Here is a 19,045-nt window from a genome sequence, read left to right on the forward strand (position 1 = left end):
AATGCTAATGCAGAGACTGGGCAACCCTCCTGGCAACCCCGACCAGGCTGCTCAGTTTTAGTGAGATGGTGGATTTTCATGCTAATTCCTTGTCTCTGTCTTCCTTAATCAGTACTAATGATTCTGCATTGTGATTGCTTCTAGATGGTGGCATATATGATAATGAGGAAAAATTCTGATTCCATTCTCTTCCCTTGTCTCCCTAATACAAATAATTGAAGTGGTCATAAAATTGTTTGGAAGAATTGCATTCTTGGGGCGAATTCATAGCACCAAGCCTTTGGACTCTACTTTATTTATTGTTACTTAAACATCTCCTTGGTTCCATTTTAAGTTAGAAAAATGTATCCGTGTGGGAGTAAAAAGATTTCCTTTTTAAAATCATTTCAGATATCACCATACTTGATTGGGAACTCCATGTAGATACCTTGAATATTAAAGTACTTCTTTCAAGATAGCAGCACAGCCATCACTAAGTTAAAGCTTATTTTAAAAGCTGGAGTTACCTGAGGTTTATTGTCCTTTTCTTCTTTTGAAATTCTTCTGTGTGAAACTTACAGGTTCAGGCATTCTTTGAAAATCAGTCAGAGGCAACCTTCCGGCTTCGTTGTGTCCAGGAGGCTTTGGAAGTCATTCAGTTCAATATCCAGTGGATGGAGAAGAACCTCAAAAGTCTCACATGGTGGCTGTAGCATGCACAACCGCACCTCATTTTGTTGCCCATTCAGAGAGCTTGTAAGCTTGGGCTCTGCCGCTTTTGCAAAAGCCAAGGTAAAGCCAGGATCGCTGCCGAGTTGTTTGCGCTCTTTGGAGTTCTAGTTAGCTCAGGGCCTGACTGTATTTTTCATCCGTCTTTTCTGAAGTGTCTTTGGGCAGTATGTAGTTATTTATTACAAAATTATATTCACCTAAATGCCAACCATCTACAAAAACAATGAGTAATTTTTCTACTTTGAAGATACACAAATGGGGAAAAAAACCCTGTTTTGGAATTCTGTTCTCTTCCTCAGTATCCAGAAAGTTACTGACACAATAAAACAAGGAAAGTTCTACCCTAAGAGCCACCATCACTGCAGGCCGCTGGTTTGTCAGCCATCTGTTGCTTCTTATTGATAGATGATATTGGAATGTGGTACAAAGTCAGCTCTGAAGAATATGATAACAAAGACAATAAAGCATGCACTGTAGGAACTGACCTCAGGTGTGCAGATCTACTTTGATTTGGGGTTTTGATTAATTCTTTATTTTTCTGAAATAAAGTTTAAATAATGTCTGTAACTATTGTGTTTTTTTTCTGCAGAATAGCCAGGTGCTACAGATTTTTAAAATTTTTGTTGTATTGAAAAGCTAAACAAGGCCAAAAGGTTAAATTTTTTGAATATTTAAGACTTTCTTTTTCATCTTTTGTAGCATTACCATAGGAAACTGTTCCAAACTGAGTTAGCTTTAATTATAATTATTTTATTCATAAATGGTGATAGTCCCCAAATCTGTACACCTTTATCACTCCCTGCTGTAGATCTACTTTAGGTTAGTATTTCTACATTCGTGGCAAGCATTTTGGTAACACCAGTGGTTTTCATTGTGACTTTTATCACTATTACTAAGAATGCAATTTAAGTTGCCTTTTGGCATCATAGATCATAGAAACTTTCTCTCTGAATCATACCCATGTGTGAATTTTCATTTTATATGATAGTGTAGCATATTAGATGCATATTTTAAAACAGAGCCTTTGAGAAATTGAAAAAAAATTATTTGAAGTTCACCATAATACCTTAAAGGAACAAAGAGAATGTGGGATAGGAGTAACTTGAATTCGTGTTTAGTATGGTGGACTTTGAATTTTTTTCACTATCAAAAATAGTGCTTTTGTTTAGTTAAAAATTGTAGTTTTTCTTTTTTGTGTGTGTCCAAACTAACGTAAAAGGAATGGTCAAAGAAGGAAAGAAAGAAAAATGAGGGAGGATGTCCGAAACTGTATGGCATTTTACTCCTGAAAGAGAAATACTGTACTTGAATTTTTGAGCTATGCAGACTTATACCTAGATTGTTGTGTTTCTTTGATTCTTAGGAGAAAAGCTTTCTTCCTAATAATTCTTGAGAACTTTATATTTTGTTTGAAAACAGTTTCTATGTACATAAAAGGGGTAGTTACCCATTTGTGAGCACTTAAAACACTCCACAGAGTCAGACAGTGGGAAAGGTCACCCTTTTTTTATTCAGCAGGTATAAAGTTAGAATGTATGGAATTGTGAATAAAATTATATTTTATTTTATGAAAATATTTTTATATAATAAATTTTAAAAGGCTGGTAAGCTAAAAAAATAGTCGTCTTTAATCCTAGTGTGTTTTCCCCAATTTAGTCTTTTCTAAAATGTATCTGTTTTAGAGTAGAAAATATTATATCCTGAGAATCACAGAATCATCTAAGTATGTCTTATTCAACTGAGGTCATTGTAAGTCTTTATTCTTGTGCTTTGGTTAAATGAATGATAAGTTAGTTGATAGTGAAAGTTAATGTATTTTTATATTTTTAGAGTAAGGGAAAAATACTAAACTTTTGAGAGTTTTGTTGTTGTTGCTGGTTTTTTACCATGTGGTACTAAATTCCACTTTGATACAAAATTTAAATTTTGTAACTTCTCAAAATCAGTGAAGATTCTTCAGTTTTACCTGTGCTTCTTGACATCGCTCCTATAATGTATGTTAGTTAACTCTGCATATGGCAAATCTTGTCTTGAATTATATCATTTCTCTCTCTCTCTGTCTCTCTCTCTGTGTGTGTGTGTGTGTGTGTGTGTGTGTGTGTGTGTGTGTAGTGTGGGGGGTACTGTTATGAGTAAAACCTTATCGAAACTTGGCCTGAAAAACAGATAACTCATGATCTATTGCTATCTTTATTACTCAAAGGCTGTTCATTCCCATAATACCATATCCATAATAGTTGTAGTTTTGTTGTTGTTGTTGTCCTTACCTTAATTATTTGTAGTTTTAGTAGGCCTTGCCTCAGTTTTTCCCACAGAATTCCATAATTTTAATGTTGAACTAACCCATCTATATAGGACTTCTAAAAACTACATCAGGAATGTAAGGTTAAATGAGAGGTAGAACTTGTAGTGTAATAGGTATAATGGTAGCTTTCAAAGTTTTATCTTCTCAAAACATTGTCTTAGCCAGTGTATTTCTGAGAACTCAGACTGAAGCACAGAAGTCACAGTATGCTTCTTTTATTTAAGCACACAGATTCATGGCACAAGTACTTGTTGAACAGATGTTCTCATTGCAGAGAGGTCTACTTGAATATAAAAGGGTCATCATACTAGATTATTAAAAAAGAATTGGAAATCTTGGGTTGTGGAAGAAATGTTTATGCTTTGGAGATCTAAAAAGGTTATGAATGTGGGAATTGGATGAGTCCAGTTTGTTCTGTTAATATAAAGTGGTTAGATATATTAAACTGCAAGTAGTATCAGCTTCACCATAAGCTTGGGCCTTCCTCCATCTTGTTTTATTTAAGTCTCTTTAAATGAAATTTTGTTGTCATTGTTTCATCGTTCATGAACTTTCTCGCTATCACAGGTTCTACTTTAATTTTCCTTGCCATATGTGTTTCCATTTTATGGGACATTAGCCAGCATAGGAACCACAAGAGTTGTCAGAAGACTCCTGGGTATAGAGAGCAAATCAAGCTGCATCAGTATTATAGGGTCCAAACAGAATCCTTTCTATTAGGAAATAAGAAATCAGTTAAGTGTTGGCTGGGCGCGGTGGCTTATGCCTGTAATCCCAGCATTTTGGGATGCCAAGGGGGGCAGACCATTTGAGGCCAGGAGTTCTAGACCAGCTTGGCCAACATGGCAAAACCCCATCTCTACTAAAAATATAAAAATTAGCTGGGCATCGTGGTGCACACCTGTAATCCCAACTACTTGGGAGGCATGAGAATCACTTGAACCCAGGAGGCGGAGGTTGCAGTGAGCCACGGTTGTGCCACTGCACTCCAGCCTGGGTGACAAAGCGAGACTGTCTCAAAAAAAAAAAAAAAAGTTAAGTGTTGATTTTGTTGGATTACTGACAGTTTGTTGAGGTGGATTTTAAAAAGAGTCTATTCAAACCAAAGTACCTGGAACCATAATCTGCTGTCAGATTGCTAAACACTCACATAATCCCCATGTTTCCTGGGGCTTCAGGGAAGGCAAATACATCTGAGATGAGCCACCTCCAAGGACAGCACTTCCTGGGCTGCAAAACTAGGATTTGGTTACTTAGGCCTCTCTAAAAACTGAGGCCATGGATATGACATAGCTTTTCTTCTTACCTTTGCCATTGTTACTTTTGTATTTATTGGAATTAAATCTCTTTTTAAAGAGCTTCCTTCCCCCTTCACCCCATTTGTATTTTTAAAAACTAAGGTATATATATATATTTGCTTGTTTTTGCATTCTTTTATTTTGTGCTCCATTCCCTGCTTTGCCAATTAAGTACCACATGAAAAATAGAGGTCCAAAAGTATGGTAAATCTCCTCCCTTAACCTTTATTGCCTGCGTGGGTGACAGCTAATAGAAAAGTTGATCGATTTTTTTCAGTGGTTTTTTTTGGGAGTATATACTTTAAAAATGTACATACATGTTTTTGATAGTTTTTATATTATTTCATTTTGTATATTTTTTTCCTGATGAAGAGTGATATATCATCCTATGAAAATTTCATTTACCCCTCCCATTTTACCTGTATGGGCAGTAGCTACAGACTAGTTATTTGGTTTCCTTCTTTGGAAGAAGGTGGTGATGTTGAGAGGAGAGCAAGGTATGTTCTTTTAAAAGTGTGTACAGATGTTTTTGCTATTTTGTGTTATTTCATTTTGTATTTCATTCATCCATTTTGTGGACGTGTAGATAAAACGCAGTGGTCCAAAAGCATGACAGATGTCCCCTTTGCGTTTCTCCTTATTGTTCGCATGGACAATAACTGACAGAGTAGTCCTAGTTGCTGTTGTTTTGATCTAGTCTTGGGGGCTGGGGTTGTATATTATTTTTTCAAGTGTGTATAGATACTGTGCCACCTTTTTATACTTCATTTTATACTTGTTTTCTTGTATGGATGCATATATACTTAATGAAAGTTGAGGTTCAGAGTATGACAAATCTCTTCTTTTCCCTTTTCCTTACTGCCTATTTAGGCAATGGCTAATAGAGTAGTTTGTTTTGTTTTGGGGTGTGGGAGAGAGTGGAGTGTGTACTTAATGTATATAAATAAACTTGCTACTACATTGTATTACTAATTTAGTTCACACTGTGTCCTTCTCATGGATGTGAAAGTGCCAATGAAATGTGGAGATCTCGATGTATAACAGTCTCCCATTCTCCTCATCCCTTATTGACGGCTGGGCAGTAGCTAACAGAATAGTTGTCAAGTGGAGTATTTGAGGTGAGGGGGAGGGACGGGGAAGGTAGGAAAATGCACTTAATGTATATACATGTTTTTACTACTACATTGTATTAATTCATCGGGTGCCCAGACTGAAAGGTACCTAATGAACCATGGAGTTCCGGATGTATAACAGTCTCCTCTTTTCCCTTTCCCTTGTTGCCCATGTGGGCAATACTTAAGAGTAGTTTGGGTTTATTGAAGATCTTTTGCTAGGAGAGAGAAAATGGTTTCAGGGTAAGAGTATATACTTTAAACATGTATATAAATGTTTTTGCTACTTTTCTGTCACTACCTTTCTTACCTTGTCCTTTACATGGATATATGAAGAACACTGAGGTTCAGCCTGTAACAACTCTCCTCTTCTCCCCTTCCCTTAGATTGTCTGTGTGGGCAGGTGTCTAAGAGAGTAGTTGATTAGCTTCAGGGATTCTTCTGTGGGTATTGGGATATATCCTTTTGTATATGTATGTACATATTTTTACTTCTTTATTATAGTGTTTCATTGGGTACCCGGTCCTTCACTTGGACGTGTAGGTTCCTAATGAGCCATGGAGTTATGGATGTATAACAATCTCTTCTCCCTTTACCCTTTTCATGTATATGGGGAATAATTTTAAAGTAGCTTGGATTTTTTGAAGTTTTGAGGGGTGGGAGGGGTCTAAGGCAGAATATATACTTTTTAAAAATGTATATATACTTTTCATTACTATATTGTATTATTTCATGCTGTACCCAGTCCATTGCTTGGACTTACGGGTACCTAATGAAACGTGGAGGTCCGGATGTATGAAAATCTCCTCTTTTCCCCTTTCCTTATTGCCTCTGTGGGCAATAATTATAGAGTAGTATAGATGGTTTTTCCTTTTTACTCCATCTGCCTATCTCCGGGAGGGTGGGGTGTGCACTTTTAGAAATGTATATAAATGTTCTTGCTCCTTTTTCCTGTTACTTCATTGTGTGCCAAGGCCTTTCCATGGATACTTAGGTACGTAATGAAAATTGAGGTTCATTCTATGAAAAAATCTCCCCTTCTCCCCTTCCCTTATTGCCTGTCTTGGCAATGGCCAGTAGAGTAGTTGTTTAAGGGATTTTTTTTTTCTTTTTTTTGGTAGGGGAGGTGGGGCATTTCTGGGTTTGTCTTTTTTTTTTATGTCTATAAAAGTTTGCTAGTTGTTATTGTTGTTGTTCTTTCACTCTCAACACAGTATTTTGTTTGAATTTGTAGGAATCAAATGTAATGAGGGACCCAGACCCGAGAGTGTGGTAAATATTCTTTCCCTTCCTCAGAGCCTGTGTACACAAGCAAGTAGTATGTGAGCACTACAGGGTTTGGGTTTGGGTTTTGGTGTTTTGCTTTTGAGGGTTTTAATGAGGAGTGGGATTGTTGAGAGGAAAAAGCAAGATATATACTTTTTTTAAATGTATATAAATGTTTTGCCCCTTTTTGGTATTAACTTCATTTTGAATCTGGTCCTTTGTATGACCACTTAGGTACTTAATAGTAATAAAGTTGAGATTGACTCTATGAAAAATATCCCATACTCCCCATCCCTCATTGCCTAGGGGGCAATGGTAGAATAGATGTTTGGTTTCTTTTGGGGGGTGTCTGGGTGTGTGTGTGTGTGTATGTGTGTGTGTATACACACACAAGAACACACATATTTATATACTATACACACACATTTTAATGTATATAAATATTTGCTACATTCTGTGTGTTATATAATGTGGTACCCAGTCCTCTGTTGGGACATGGATGCACATAATGATACATGGAGGTCCAGACGTATGATAACTCTCCTCTGTTTCCCTTCCCTCATTGCCTGCAGGGGCAATAGTTTCATATCTTGGGTTTTTAATTGTTTAATTTTTTTTTATGGGGAGGGGTTCTTTGGATGGGTAATAGTCAGGGGGAAAGGACAGTGTCTATACTTTTTAAAGATGTATATAAATGTTTCATGTTATTGGTTTTGTACCTAGTCCTTTGCGTGGATATATAGGTACCTAATGAAAATCGAGGATCAGTGTATGACAAATCTCCCATCCTCCCCTTTCCTTATTGCCTGTGTCGGCAATAGCAAGTAGAATAGTTATGTGTTGTTTACTTACTTGTCTGTTTTGGAAAGATTTCTATTTTTGGTAGGGGAATATTCTTAATATGTTTTCATATCTTTATTTCATTTTGTAGTCTTTTGCATGGCTATGTAGGGACCTAATGAAAGTTGAGTTTCATAATATAACAGCTCACTTCTTCTTTTCCTACATATTTCCTCACTTAGCAGTAGCTAGTATAGTTATTTTCTGGTTATTTTATTTCATTCCCTATGATCTATTCCATTAAGGATGCAAGTATATAGATGCACATGTATCATTTGCTTCTTTTTTCCGCCATTATTTTCCTTTAACACTTAGTCCCTTGCAAGGGGTCTGACTGTACGTAACAAAAATAAAGACCTACTAAATCCCTGCCATCTGGCTGGAAGGTGTAGCAGTGTAGTGATGTAACTAATGGCAACAGGTGTGCAGCAGATAAGACAGGAGAAGACACTCGGCTATGGTTGAGTTGTGAAAGCTAATTAGATCCAGCATTTCTTATGTTGATTCAAATTGAATGAGGTAGTGAAAAGGGACCTGTGCTTTTGTAAATTCTAGAAAGGCAAGAGGACAGTATTTAATAAAGGTGTGTTTAAACTTCATTGCTCATGTATCATTTAGTAACTGGTAAACCGGCGAAGCTGATAAGCCAATAAGAGTGCTGTCTAGAATGCATTTGCAAACCCTTAAGAGTAGCTTCTTTTTGAGGCCTGGACTTCTGATTCATCTATAGAAGTCTATTACGATTCCATCAATTGCATAGCTTGTGTACCTGGTAGAAATTGTGTCTTGGAATGACCCTTTCGAGTTATTGACATGGCTCCGATGAATAGAACATGAGCCCCAAAACTAAATCCAAAAGGAATTTTCTATCTTTCATCCCCCACATGTGGCAAGACAAGTTGGCCCTTTCCTACCCAGAGGTCTTTTGTGTGACTGCATCTTTCTCCTCTGTTCTCCATTGTGTGCTTTCCATTTTGTCTTTAGTGCTTACACTGTTAGGTGTTTTCTTCACTGGCATTCACAGATTTAAGCCATTGCTGCCTCATTAGCCTTGTATTTTGTGTGCATATCATGTATCCAGACCTGTATGTTCACTTTAAGCATTCTTATATCACACTGTCTCCTCATCTACCATATGGTAAATGTTAAAACTCCACATTTGTCTGCATCAGAGAAAATGCATGGGCACACATCCTCCCTCCCTCCCTCCCTCTCTGCTCTCCTGCCTTCCTTCAGGCCTCTTAGCATTGTTTGTTTTCCCATTTCTGATACTACTAATCCATACTGAAGATTTGCCATATTACTATTTTGGAAACATTGAGTGATAGAACTCCTAGAAAATTTGCAAAGAAATGTTATATACTGTATCTCAAACTCTCAGGTTCTAGTGTTGAAAAAGTAGCCTGTACTTTGCTATTACTTATACCTGCTGCCATAGAAAAAAATAAGTTTATTCCTGACACATTTACATTTGATTATAAATAAAAGAAAAAAGGGCACCTTTTCAGAGTTAGTCATGGTAGTCATTAGTGATATTTCTGAACAGTTCTTAATTTAAAATACTTCAAAGGAAGTAAAGGTCATGGCTTAGCTGAAGGAAATGCTCCAGAAATTGGACTGTATAAACCATCAGTACAATAATACGCTGTGTATGTATGTGTATATAAAATGAGAATTACGGCATAATTGGAGCATTTGCATTAATCAACAAACTCACATTGAGACAAAACTTAGTTTTACAGCTGTCTTGATTAAAGCCAAGTGTTCCACGTTGCTGTGAAGAATAGCCTCTTTCAAATACTTTGGAAAGCAGTTACTTGGAAACTTGTAAAGGTATTACATTTTTATATTTCAACACCTATAGAGATCTTCAATTCCTTGAGTCCGAGCTTGTGGGTGGAATTCTAAATTTGTATCATAATCTGTCTTTTGTGAAAGATTTTGAAAATATGTATATATAATATTGTATCTGCGAATTGTGTTGTTTCACTTGTAAAGGGAAAAGGCTTATTTTTCTTTATATTTCTGATAACTTGTTTTGCATATGACCAGCACTGACTGAAAGGCATGTGTAACTGCAAACACTGTTGCTTTTTTTGTGAGATGAAAATAAAAGTATTTAAATACAAATATTGTGTGGACTCTTTGGATTAATGAATATATATAATGTGGTATTTCTTCTTAGGTATGACCTCTACCAGGGCAGCTCCTGTACTCGTTGTCTTCTGTGGTTAGTTTTTTATTTCACCAGTATCCAGTATCTTTATTGCATATACCTAAGTTGACATTTGACATTCAGAGGTGGCTAATTCTTTGTTGCGGGGGCTGTTCTGTGTATCATAGGACATTTAGCAGCATCCCTCCTATGCCAATTGCAACTAGTTGCCAATAGCAACTCTTGTCTCCAGTTGTGACAGCTAAAACCTTTCCTCCAGACATTGCCAAATGTCCCCTGAGGTTAGGGTTAAAACTTTGAGTGGATGCATAGGGCAGAGAACTAAGTAACAGTCATGGGAGCTCCATCAGGACCATTATTTACTTTTTGGACTAAAGCAGTTCTTGTAAACACTCAGGTCACCTAGGTAGCCAACTGATGCAGTAGTCATACAGTACCTAAATCAGTGTGAGAAATGTCATACATGTCGTATGCCAGTGAAACCAAGGAACACTGTCTTACTTTGAAGGTGAGACATTGGATGTTATCAGGGAAATACCCCTTGCGTTGATTCACATATAAGTAGGAGTGTGAGTGCACCTTTTTAGAGGCACACTGCCACGGTTACATTCCTGGTCAGGTCTACAAAAGGAGTTTCTTGGTTCTGTCTGCATGAGTAGCCTTGAGGAAGAATCGAGAATTTCTTAGGCTTCCAGATATATGAACTAGAGTAAGTATTCTTTTACAGTAATTGTTAGGTGGGCGTTTGAAGGCAAAGTAAGTTTTAACTCCCACACCCAAAATCCTGTTTCTGAGGACACAAAACCTTGATGCATGCCCTTTTAAAATCTCTTATAATGATCATTACTAATATATAGGGGATGTGTTCTTAAAATTGTGAAGATTTTGATCAAAAGCTTCTGGTTAAATTTTTTATGCTTTTTAATTCACAGATACCAGCAGTAAACAATTGAACTAAAACCCATTATAAATGTAAAGAACACTTTGATTCTGATAGACTTTTTGGATGGAGAGTAACAATAACCTATTTTTCTAAATTATTTTTAGAACCCATGGTACAGAAGAATGATTCAGTTATATCTTCTTTTTGCTTCTTCTGTTCTTACGTAAAGCCCCCCGACACCCCACCGCCAACACACACACAAAGGCTCTGGTGTTTACTAAAACTTGTGTGCAAGTTGAACAGTTGACTTACATGCTTAAAGAGGTGGTTTTGTGCTAGAGGGCAAAATCATACTTTTAAGTCATTAATTTCACCCACCTTCTAGATCCATAATGTTCCCACTGCTCTATGCTTGTTTACTTTTATTCTTTCTCTTCATGGATGACCTCCAGTCAACTGGCCAAAGTCCAGTTGAGTTGAAATGCACTTGGGGTACCCCTATAATTTCTGTTGTTGGCTGAGCTGAATAATCAGGACCTTGGCTTACACAAAATAAGTTTGATTCTTGCTTTCCTATTCCCATTTGTGTTTATAAAAGAAGAACCTAATGTGATAATAAAATAGCAGTCATCAGAGTTGAACTGTTGACCAGCAGGCAGCACCAGGAGGTAATAGTTTGAAAGGAAGTCAGGGGACATACAAGAGGCCACTTCAGCATAGGCAAGACAGTTTAGGGCTGTCAGTGTGTTGCTTATTAAAGTGTCATTTGTGTACAAACCAAATGTGGGAAATTGAAAGTTCTTTTGTTCAGCAGTTTCTGATGCTGTTGCTCCTCTGTGTGAATGCAGCTGAAAAGATCTTTGGGTCCTACATGCAGGATTGAACATGGGCTGCCCTATGGGTTTAGTGGCTGTTTATGTCTTCATTTCTTTTTTCTCAAAGACCTCTGTAATTTTTAACTTCAGCAAAATTATTGGAATATTACTATTACCACATAACAAAAGGTAACAATTTCAAGAAATTTAAATACTTGAAAGGCTATTAGGCTGGTATCAATCAGAACTAGAATTGATTTCTGTTTCAATCATTTTCCACTTAGAGAGTTGTTACTAATTCCTGTTTGCCTCAGTTTCCTCCATTTATAAAACCGAGATACTGCCTACCTACCTACCTTGCAGGGTTGTTAGCATTAAATAAAATAACCTATAAATTGTTCAGTATATTGCGTGGCCCAGGCAGAGTAATTATCAACTGTCATTGTTAAAACTCTCAGCTGCTTAATGAGGTGTATGGATGTTAATATCTTCAGCTACAGATGGATATGAGTTTTTAAAATTGAATAAGGTATATAACTTGCCAGTTAGGAAATTACAAAAATAATTTTAGTCTAATATGCTTTTTATTTAAGCCTTAAATATGCAAAGATTTTATTTGAGAGGCATTATATTAGAAAAAACATGCAGTTATATAGGTTTTACAACTGAAGTTAATTCTGGCTGTCCCTGAATTTGGTTAATTAAAAGTAGATACAAAACAATATCCTGACTCTTGACTAATCTGCAAAGCATATCTACTTTGCAGTAATAACATGAAGAACAGGTATATAGGAAAATACAACTGGTGCTTCGTAGGTGCTCCACAAATACTCCTTTCCTTCTCTCAGTTTATTTGCCGAAGTATGCAAATGAATCAAGCATGCCTAAGTCTCCATTCTAGCTAGAAAAAAATTGTTTGCAACTTATGCATTAGATGGCATGATGGAGAGAAATTGGCCAAATACTTTAGGACCTGGGATTATTAGTGCTAGAAGGAAAACTTCCTTCCACATGACCTAGTCTAAATTTCCTCCTTGAGCATAACTTTTAGCTCAAGTTATGCTTGAGCTAAAATCCCACATGATATAACATTATATGTTAAATTTGTATATGTTTTTAGATTAGACACAGTTTATATGCATCATTTTTGAGACAAATGATGTGCAATTGCCTGCGGGATACTGCTTCTTTGGAGAAGAGAGTATTCGAATTTGCTGTTGAAAGAGGTGTTTCATTAATGTTGAGTGCAGAGCTAAATTAAACTATCCTAATGTTTTCACCTTTACATTTAATGATGCTGTGAATGATTCAAATAACATGATCTCAAAAGAGTAGCATTTTTTTTTAATGTTTAAATGAAGTGAATTACATTGAATAATCTCTCTCAGGTAGAAGATACTAATGTCAGAAGGTTCAGACACTCTCACCACCAAAGGGATCTCAGGAAGGAGGAAGGGTGGTTAGCATTGGTAAAGTAACAACTGCCATAATGGTTGATGAGCTGGATGAAAAGAACATAAACGTTAAGCTTCACCGACTACAGGTAGAAGGTGAAAATGAACCATTTTCCTAAAGTACAGTCATGTGCCACAGTGATGGTCCCATAAGACTATAATGGAGCTGAAAAATACCCATTGCCTTGTGACATCTTGATGATCCTGACCCCGTATAGGCCTAGGCTAATGTGTTTGGTTTTGTCTTAGTTTTAAACAAAAAAAGTTTAAAAATAAATTTTAAATTTTAAATATAAAACTTATAGAATAAGATATAAAGAAAATTATTTTGTACAGCTGTAGTGTGTTTGTGTTTAAACTGTGTTATTACAAATGAATCAAAACATTTTAAACGATTAAAAAGTTTACATCAAGCTAAGGTTAATTTATTATTGAAGAAAGAAAAATTCTTTTATAAACTTAGCGTAGCCTAAGTGTACAGTGTTTATAAAGCCTACAGTAGGGTACAGTAATGTCCTAGGTCTTCACATTCACTCACCGACTCACCCAGAGCAACTTCCAGTCCTGCAAGCTCCATGCATGGTAAGTGTTCTACACAGCTGCGCCATTTTAAAAATCTTTTTTACACTGTTTTTACTGTAACTTTTCTATGTTTAGATGTATTTAGATGCACAAATACCATTGTGTTATAATTGCCTACGGTATTCAGTACAGTCACATGTTATACAGGTTTGTAGCGTAGGAGCGAAGCAATAGGCTATACCATATAGCCTAGATGTGTAGTAGGCTAAACAATCAAGATTTGTGTTGTTTGCACCATGATGAAATCAGCAAGCAACACATGACTATAGTTTGAAATCAGCCCGAGATGGGCCTTCTGTCTTCAGCCACAGAATCCTAGACTCTGAGAGCAGACTGACATCCTTTCCTATTTTTCTTGTTTTTTCTTTTCCTTAAAAAAAAAAAAAACAGGGTCTCACTCTGCCACCCAGGCTGGCATGCAATGGCACGATAATGGGTCACTGCAGTTTCGACCTCCTGGGCTCAAACTATTCTCCCATCTCAGCCTCCCAAGTAGCTGGGACCACAGGTGTGTGCTACCATGCCTGGCTAACTTTTTAAAATTTTGTATAAAGACAGTGGTCTCTCTATGCTGCCCAGGCTGGTCTTGAACTCCTGAACTCAAGTGATCCTCCCACCTCAGCCTCCCAAAATGCTGAGATTACAGGCCTGAGCCACCACGCCCAGCCTCTTTCCTATTTTTCAACAGACCCCCCTTCTGTTGCCAGAAGGACAGGAACTTAAGGAATTCTACAGGCATGGGAAAAGAGGCAATATTACACAATTTTAAAACCATTGATTTCACTTGCTTTATGGAGGAGGCATAACCTGAATGCAGTTGGCCCTCTTCAGCCCCGCATGTGTGTCTGTAGTCTCTTTTTTGCCTTGAGCAAACTTAGACTTGGAACTTAGCACCTCTTCAAGATTCCTTTCCACGAAATGCACTAAAACCAAAGCATTGTCGAGCAATATAGGTTTTCTCCAAGATAGTACCCAAAGGAGAGTCTATGAGGGAAGTTACTCTTACATGCCCTAACAGTGTCATCCTCACTTGTATTTCTGTTCTCCAGAGCCTCTCCTTTACATTGCCATTTCTGGGGGATCTTTTTGTGTGCTTCTCACCCAAATTACACATACACACACACACCCAGGCCTTGCTGACCTGTCACTCTTGCCCCTAGACATCCCAGTGCCTCAGCATCTACATCCAGACGTGTTTGGCCAAGCACATCAAAAGCTCCACAAAACTAATGGCCTGTAGTGAGCAGCTGGCCCCAAGATTTGGAGACCTTTTGCTATTTGGACATGTTCCCTGGAGTCTTAACCCTTCCCACAAGCAGGCAGCTTATCAACTATTTATTTCAAACAAATGTTCTTAGAAATCTTTATCTGCCTCTGTAGATTGGCAACAGATTTTTCTTCCTAACTATGTTTTTCCAGACTAATAGAAAATTGGCTTATATCTGACCCCATCCGGACTTGGGGTGAGAGAAAGCAGCCATAAATTGAACTGGTGGAAGAGGAAAGCCAAGGCATACTTTTAAAATATTTTTTATGGATCATTTATTCAACAAATATTGTGATCTGTCCACTATGCATCAGGCCCTGAGCTCGGTGGGTACCTGAGACTTGACTCTGATGTGAGTAGCTGGCTCAGGCCAGGAAATTGCCACCTGGGTTTTATAAACACGGCCTGCGTGGTGGGTGGTAGACAGTCAAGGGCATTGGGGTTCATGTGGAACAGAAGTGAAGGGTGTTGCCAGGGGAGGTTTCAAGCTGTGAAACTGGTGGTGTTGCAGCCTGTTTCAATGGCAGCACACCATCTTGAGTGGGGCAGGTCTGGGGGACACGCATTCCTCAGCCAGAAGTCTCCCTCTGTTCGTTGGAGTGTGCAGAGGAATGTGAGAAGTGGAGACCTCTCACCGCTGCTTAAGTACCACGTTGAATGCCCTGTGTTGCTGATTGGGAACCAGAGGCGCTTTTGATCCGCATTGAGTAACCACACAGGTATACATTCCTGCGGGTGTTCCAAGTGAATGACAGGAGGTGGGAAATTAATTGCCTGTTTCGGTTTCACTCCAGGTTTCTCCTAAATTCTAATTAGCAATAAATGAGCTTGGCTCTCCTCAACCTGAGTTGCAAGAGTGCTTTCTTGTCTGAGTTCCTCTGTGTGGCTAAGTAAGAATAAAGAGAGTGTTTCAAGATAGACTTGTAATGCAGGGGGTCTTGACTTAACACCTAAACTTCAATAAAAGGAGGGTCTGGCTGCCTGGAGTGGAAAGCCCCTAGGTGAAGTTCCAGAGCATAATCAATTAAATGTGCCACACAGGAAATGGCGCTGTTTGTCTGATTGGCTTCTACATGACAGGCACCCGCCTCAGTTATTTCAATGACTGCCCTCTAGCCTCAGTAATCAGAGCAGGAATTCTGATCTTTGACCTCTCCAGGGTCCTTGCCTTAAGAGCAGTCTGCTCAAGTCTTTTAGAATGTGCGTGGGCTGCAGTTTCAGCTGGACTAGTGTGGGCTGGTTGGGGGGAACTCTGGTGGCTTCTGTCCTTGCCCAGTGCTCACCAAGAGTGACCAGGAACAGCTGGGGAGGCTTGTCTATCCTCAAACGGCTTAGAGTCCACACAGCGCTCATGGAAACTTCCAGACTCACACAGAAAAGAGGAGAAATTCAGATGAAATTGAAGAACTCCTGGGAAATATGCTTCTTGTGAAAGGATGCTTTAAAAAAGTGTAGTTTCAAGTGAAGTAGCCTAGAATGAAAGTTTTTCCCTTTGTAGTTTGAAAGAAATGGTTAACTCTAAAGGGTATCCTGCACCTTCCTGTAAAGGTCCTGTAAAGTGGCTGAGCTGATCTGTTGTCTGATTTAGATAGCCTAGAAATTTCCACTGGCCAGGATGACCAGGAAGGAAGTCGAGCTGTTTTGAGTAAGACTGGCTCCAACAGGAGCTGTGGAAGGTGGTGCTTTCCCAGGGCAGCCGAATGCCTTCCAGGAGGAGGCAGTGCAGGTTTGATTGGAAGCCACCCCATATCGGGGTGAAAACACTATCCCAGGTCCCTGTAGGGGAGGAATCTTCCCTAGGGTCTGTGAGACAAGGGTACTAGCAGGGAAGGCAGAGGAGTGCTGGTCCTCAAAGGTGAGTGGACTGTTGCTTTGCCATGAAAAGTAGTTCTGAGTGGCATTACCCTAGTGTACAAAAGAGAACTGCAGCTCAGCCTCAGCCTTATAACTGCTCCAGAACGTTTCCTGTTTCACTCCTTTCTAGACCAGTCCTGCAAGTAATTGGCAGAAAAACATAGAATGTGTATTTCAGACCAGACTCACCTAATAAGAGGGATGAGTATTTGAGAGTATTAGGCACTGGACTTTGTGGAGAAGGCAGTTTGGCAAATATTCCCTGTGGGATTTTCTGCAGCTCTTGTCTCCACAAGTGTTTGTTCACGGTGATGACATTTAAAACAGGTGCTTCATGTCTTAGAATTCCAAGCTTGGTGATGCTCCATACATACTAATGGCCCAACTGTGCAGACCATTTTGGGGGAGAGGAAGCATCCCTGGGGGTACGAGGAGATACTTTATGCAAGTCAGCAGACTGGGATAGGGTAGAGGAAAGCAGGTTGATTAAGGGAATGGAATGGATGGATGGATGGATGGATGGATAGATAGATAGATAGATAGATAGAGATGATAGATGGTTTTGTGTGTGTGTGTGAATGTAGGAAGAGAGGGAAAGAATAGGGACAGATATTTCAGGAGCTGCTGGACGGAGGGAGGAAGAAAGGAATATTTAAAAGACATGTTTAAGAAATTTAGCCAAATAATATATGTGGCACCCCTTTTTCAATCAACACAGACCATAAGGAAAGATCTACTTTGCTCTTCAGTAGTCAGGACTGCTTGGGCAGCCAGAGCACATTCTAAGTACAACACAAAATGCAGACAAGAATGACAAACTCACCCCTGCTTTGGGAATTGTGACCCTGCTTCTGCCACTGCACTTAGTAGTAAAACTCTTCTTACTGAAAAGAAACTCCTATTTGGTGTATTTATCTCACTTACGAAGGCCCTGAATTTGAACATCTTCTCTGGCCATTGGGCTTTATAGAATTCCTCTCATAAATGCAGAAGCTGTAATCTGGTTCATCCATCATCTACCAGGGAAGCTTTCTCAGGTCGGCAAACAGTAACAGAACTCAGTTTTACATAAACAAGGTACTAAGTCAATGACTTGCCCACCTCAATCTACATGTAGTAGGTGCTCCATAATTTGTTAGATGTAGTAGGATGAAGGAAGTGTTAAGGCAGAGGGTAAAGAAGGTACACAAAGCAAGGGACTTAACACTTTAAACATTTTGTATTATTTGAACTGTTTATGGCTAGTATGTGCTGCTTTCATAATTTAAGAAAAAGGAGGGCCGAGCGTGGTGGCCCATGGCTGTAATCCCAGAATTTTGGGAGGCTGAGGCGGGCAGATCACCTGAGGTCAGGAGTTCAAGAACAGCCTGGCCAACATTGTGAAAACCCATCTCTACTAAAAATACAAAAAATTAGCTGAGCATGGTGGCAGATGCCTGTAATCCCAGCTACTCAGAAGGCTAAGGCAGGAGAAGAGGTTGAACCCAGGAGGCAGAGATTATAATGAGTTGAGATCGCACCATTGCATTCCAGCCTGGGCAACAAAAGCGAAACTCCGTCTCAAAAAAAAAAGAAAAAAAGGAAAGTTCATGATCAATAAACATTTATTATCTTTCAAATTTCACTATAGAAAATATTCAAAGTGTAATTACAGAGTGATGTCGGTGAAAATGGCAGAGTAAGAATCTCTGAAAGTTCACTCTTCCATAAAAAAGCAAGGAAAAATCTGGCAAAAATTGTGAGAACCATTTTTTCCAGAAATCTAGAAATTAACTAAAGGCTTGCAGCAACACAGGGAGTGTTAAGAGAAACAGTGGAATCTCAGAACGATGAGCTTTGTGGCATTTTAACTTACCCTAGACCCACTCCCTGCGACCCAGCTCGGTAGCAGTCTTGAAAAACAATAGCCTGCATTCCTGGTACTGGAGAAAACAGAATTGTCATGATTGGACCCATCTGGTGGTTCCTTGCAAGACCCCATTCTATAAAGCACTGTCCTTATTTGACATTACTTGAGCTTACTCAGTTCTAAAGCCTCTGGGAGGAGAAGAAAGGGTGTTTGTTGAGCGTTACTACCCCCACATGTTGATGGAGAATGAAATGACTGTTAATGTAGTTTTTGCCACTGTCTTCATGCATTCTAAGGCACTAGCAGTTTTACCCATCATTACTTTTTCATGATCAGTACAAATGTCAATATAGTCATTAAAAAGACAAATAGTGTCTTAATATTGCTAGGAAAATAGTTTTGAGCCCAGCTTCTCTCTGAAAGAGTCTTGGCTACCTCCAGAGGTCCATGAACCACTGCTGCACTAGAATAGAAATACCTGTTGCATGTTGTCATCAAATACAGTAGAAAAGTGAATCAGTAATGAAGGGAGACAAAGGAGGAAGAAGGAAAGGAAGGAGAGAGATCTCACTGAGAAAATCTAACAATCTCAACATTCTCCTAATTCCTTTGCCGTGCCGTCCTGATCATGGA

General features: G+C 38.6%; 1 protein-coding gene across 1 annotated transcript in view; it reads left to right on the forward strand.

The window, feature by feature from the left end:
* LNPEP (leucyl and cystinyl aminopeptidase) overlaps positions 1-9,662 on the forward strand; it is a 103,900-nt gene extending 94,238 nt beyond the window's left edge. Inside the window, exon 18 of the mRNA XM_003277197.4 lies at positions 561-9,662. Coding sequence (XP_003277245.2) covers positions 561-692 — 132 coding nt within the window. The 3' untranslated portion in view covers positions 693-9,662. The remainder of the gene's footprint in view (positions 1-560) is intronic.
* The last annotated feature ends 9,383 nt before the right edge of the window (positions 9,663-19,045 follow it).

Source organism: Nomascus leucogenys, chromosome 2, assembly GCF_006542625.1.
Source record: "Nomascus leucogenys isolate Asia chromosome 2, Asia_NLE_v1, whole genome shotgun sequence".
In the NCBI taxonomy this organism is placed as follows: domain Eukaryota; kingdom Metazoa; phylum Chordata; class Mammalia; order Primates; family Hylobatidae; genus Nomascus; species Nomascus leucogenys.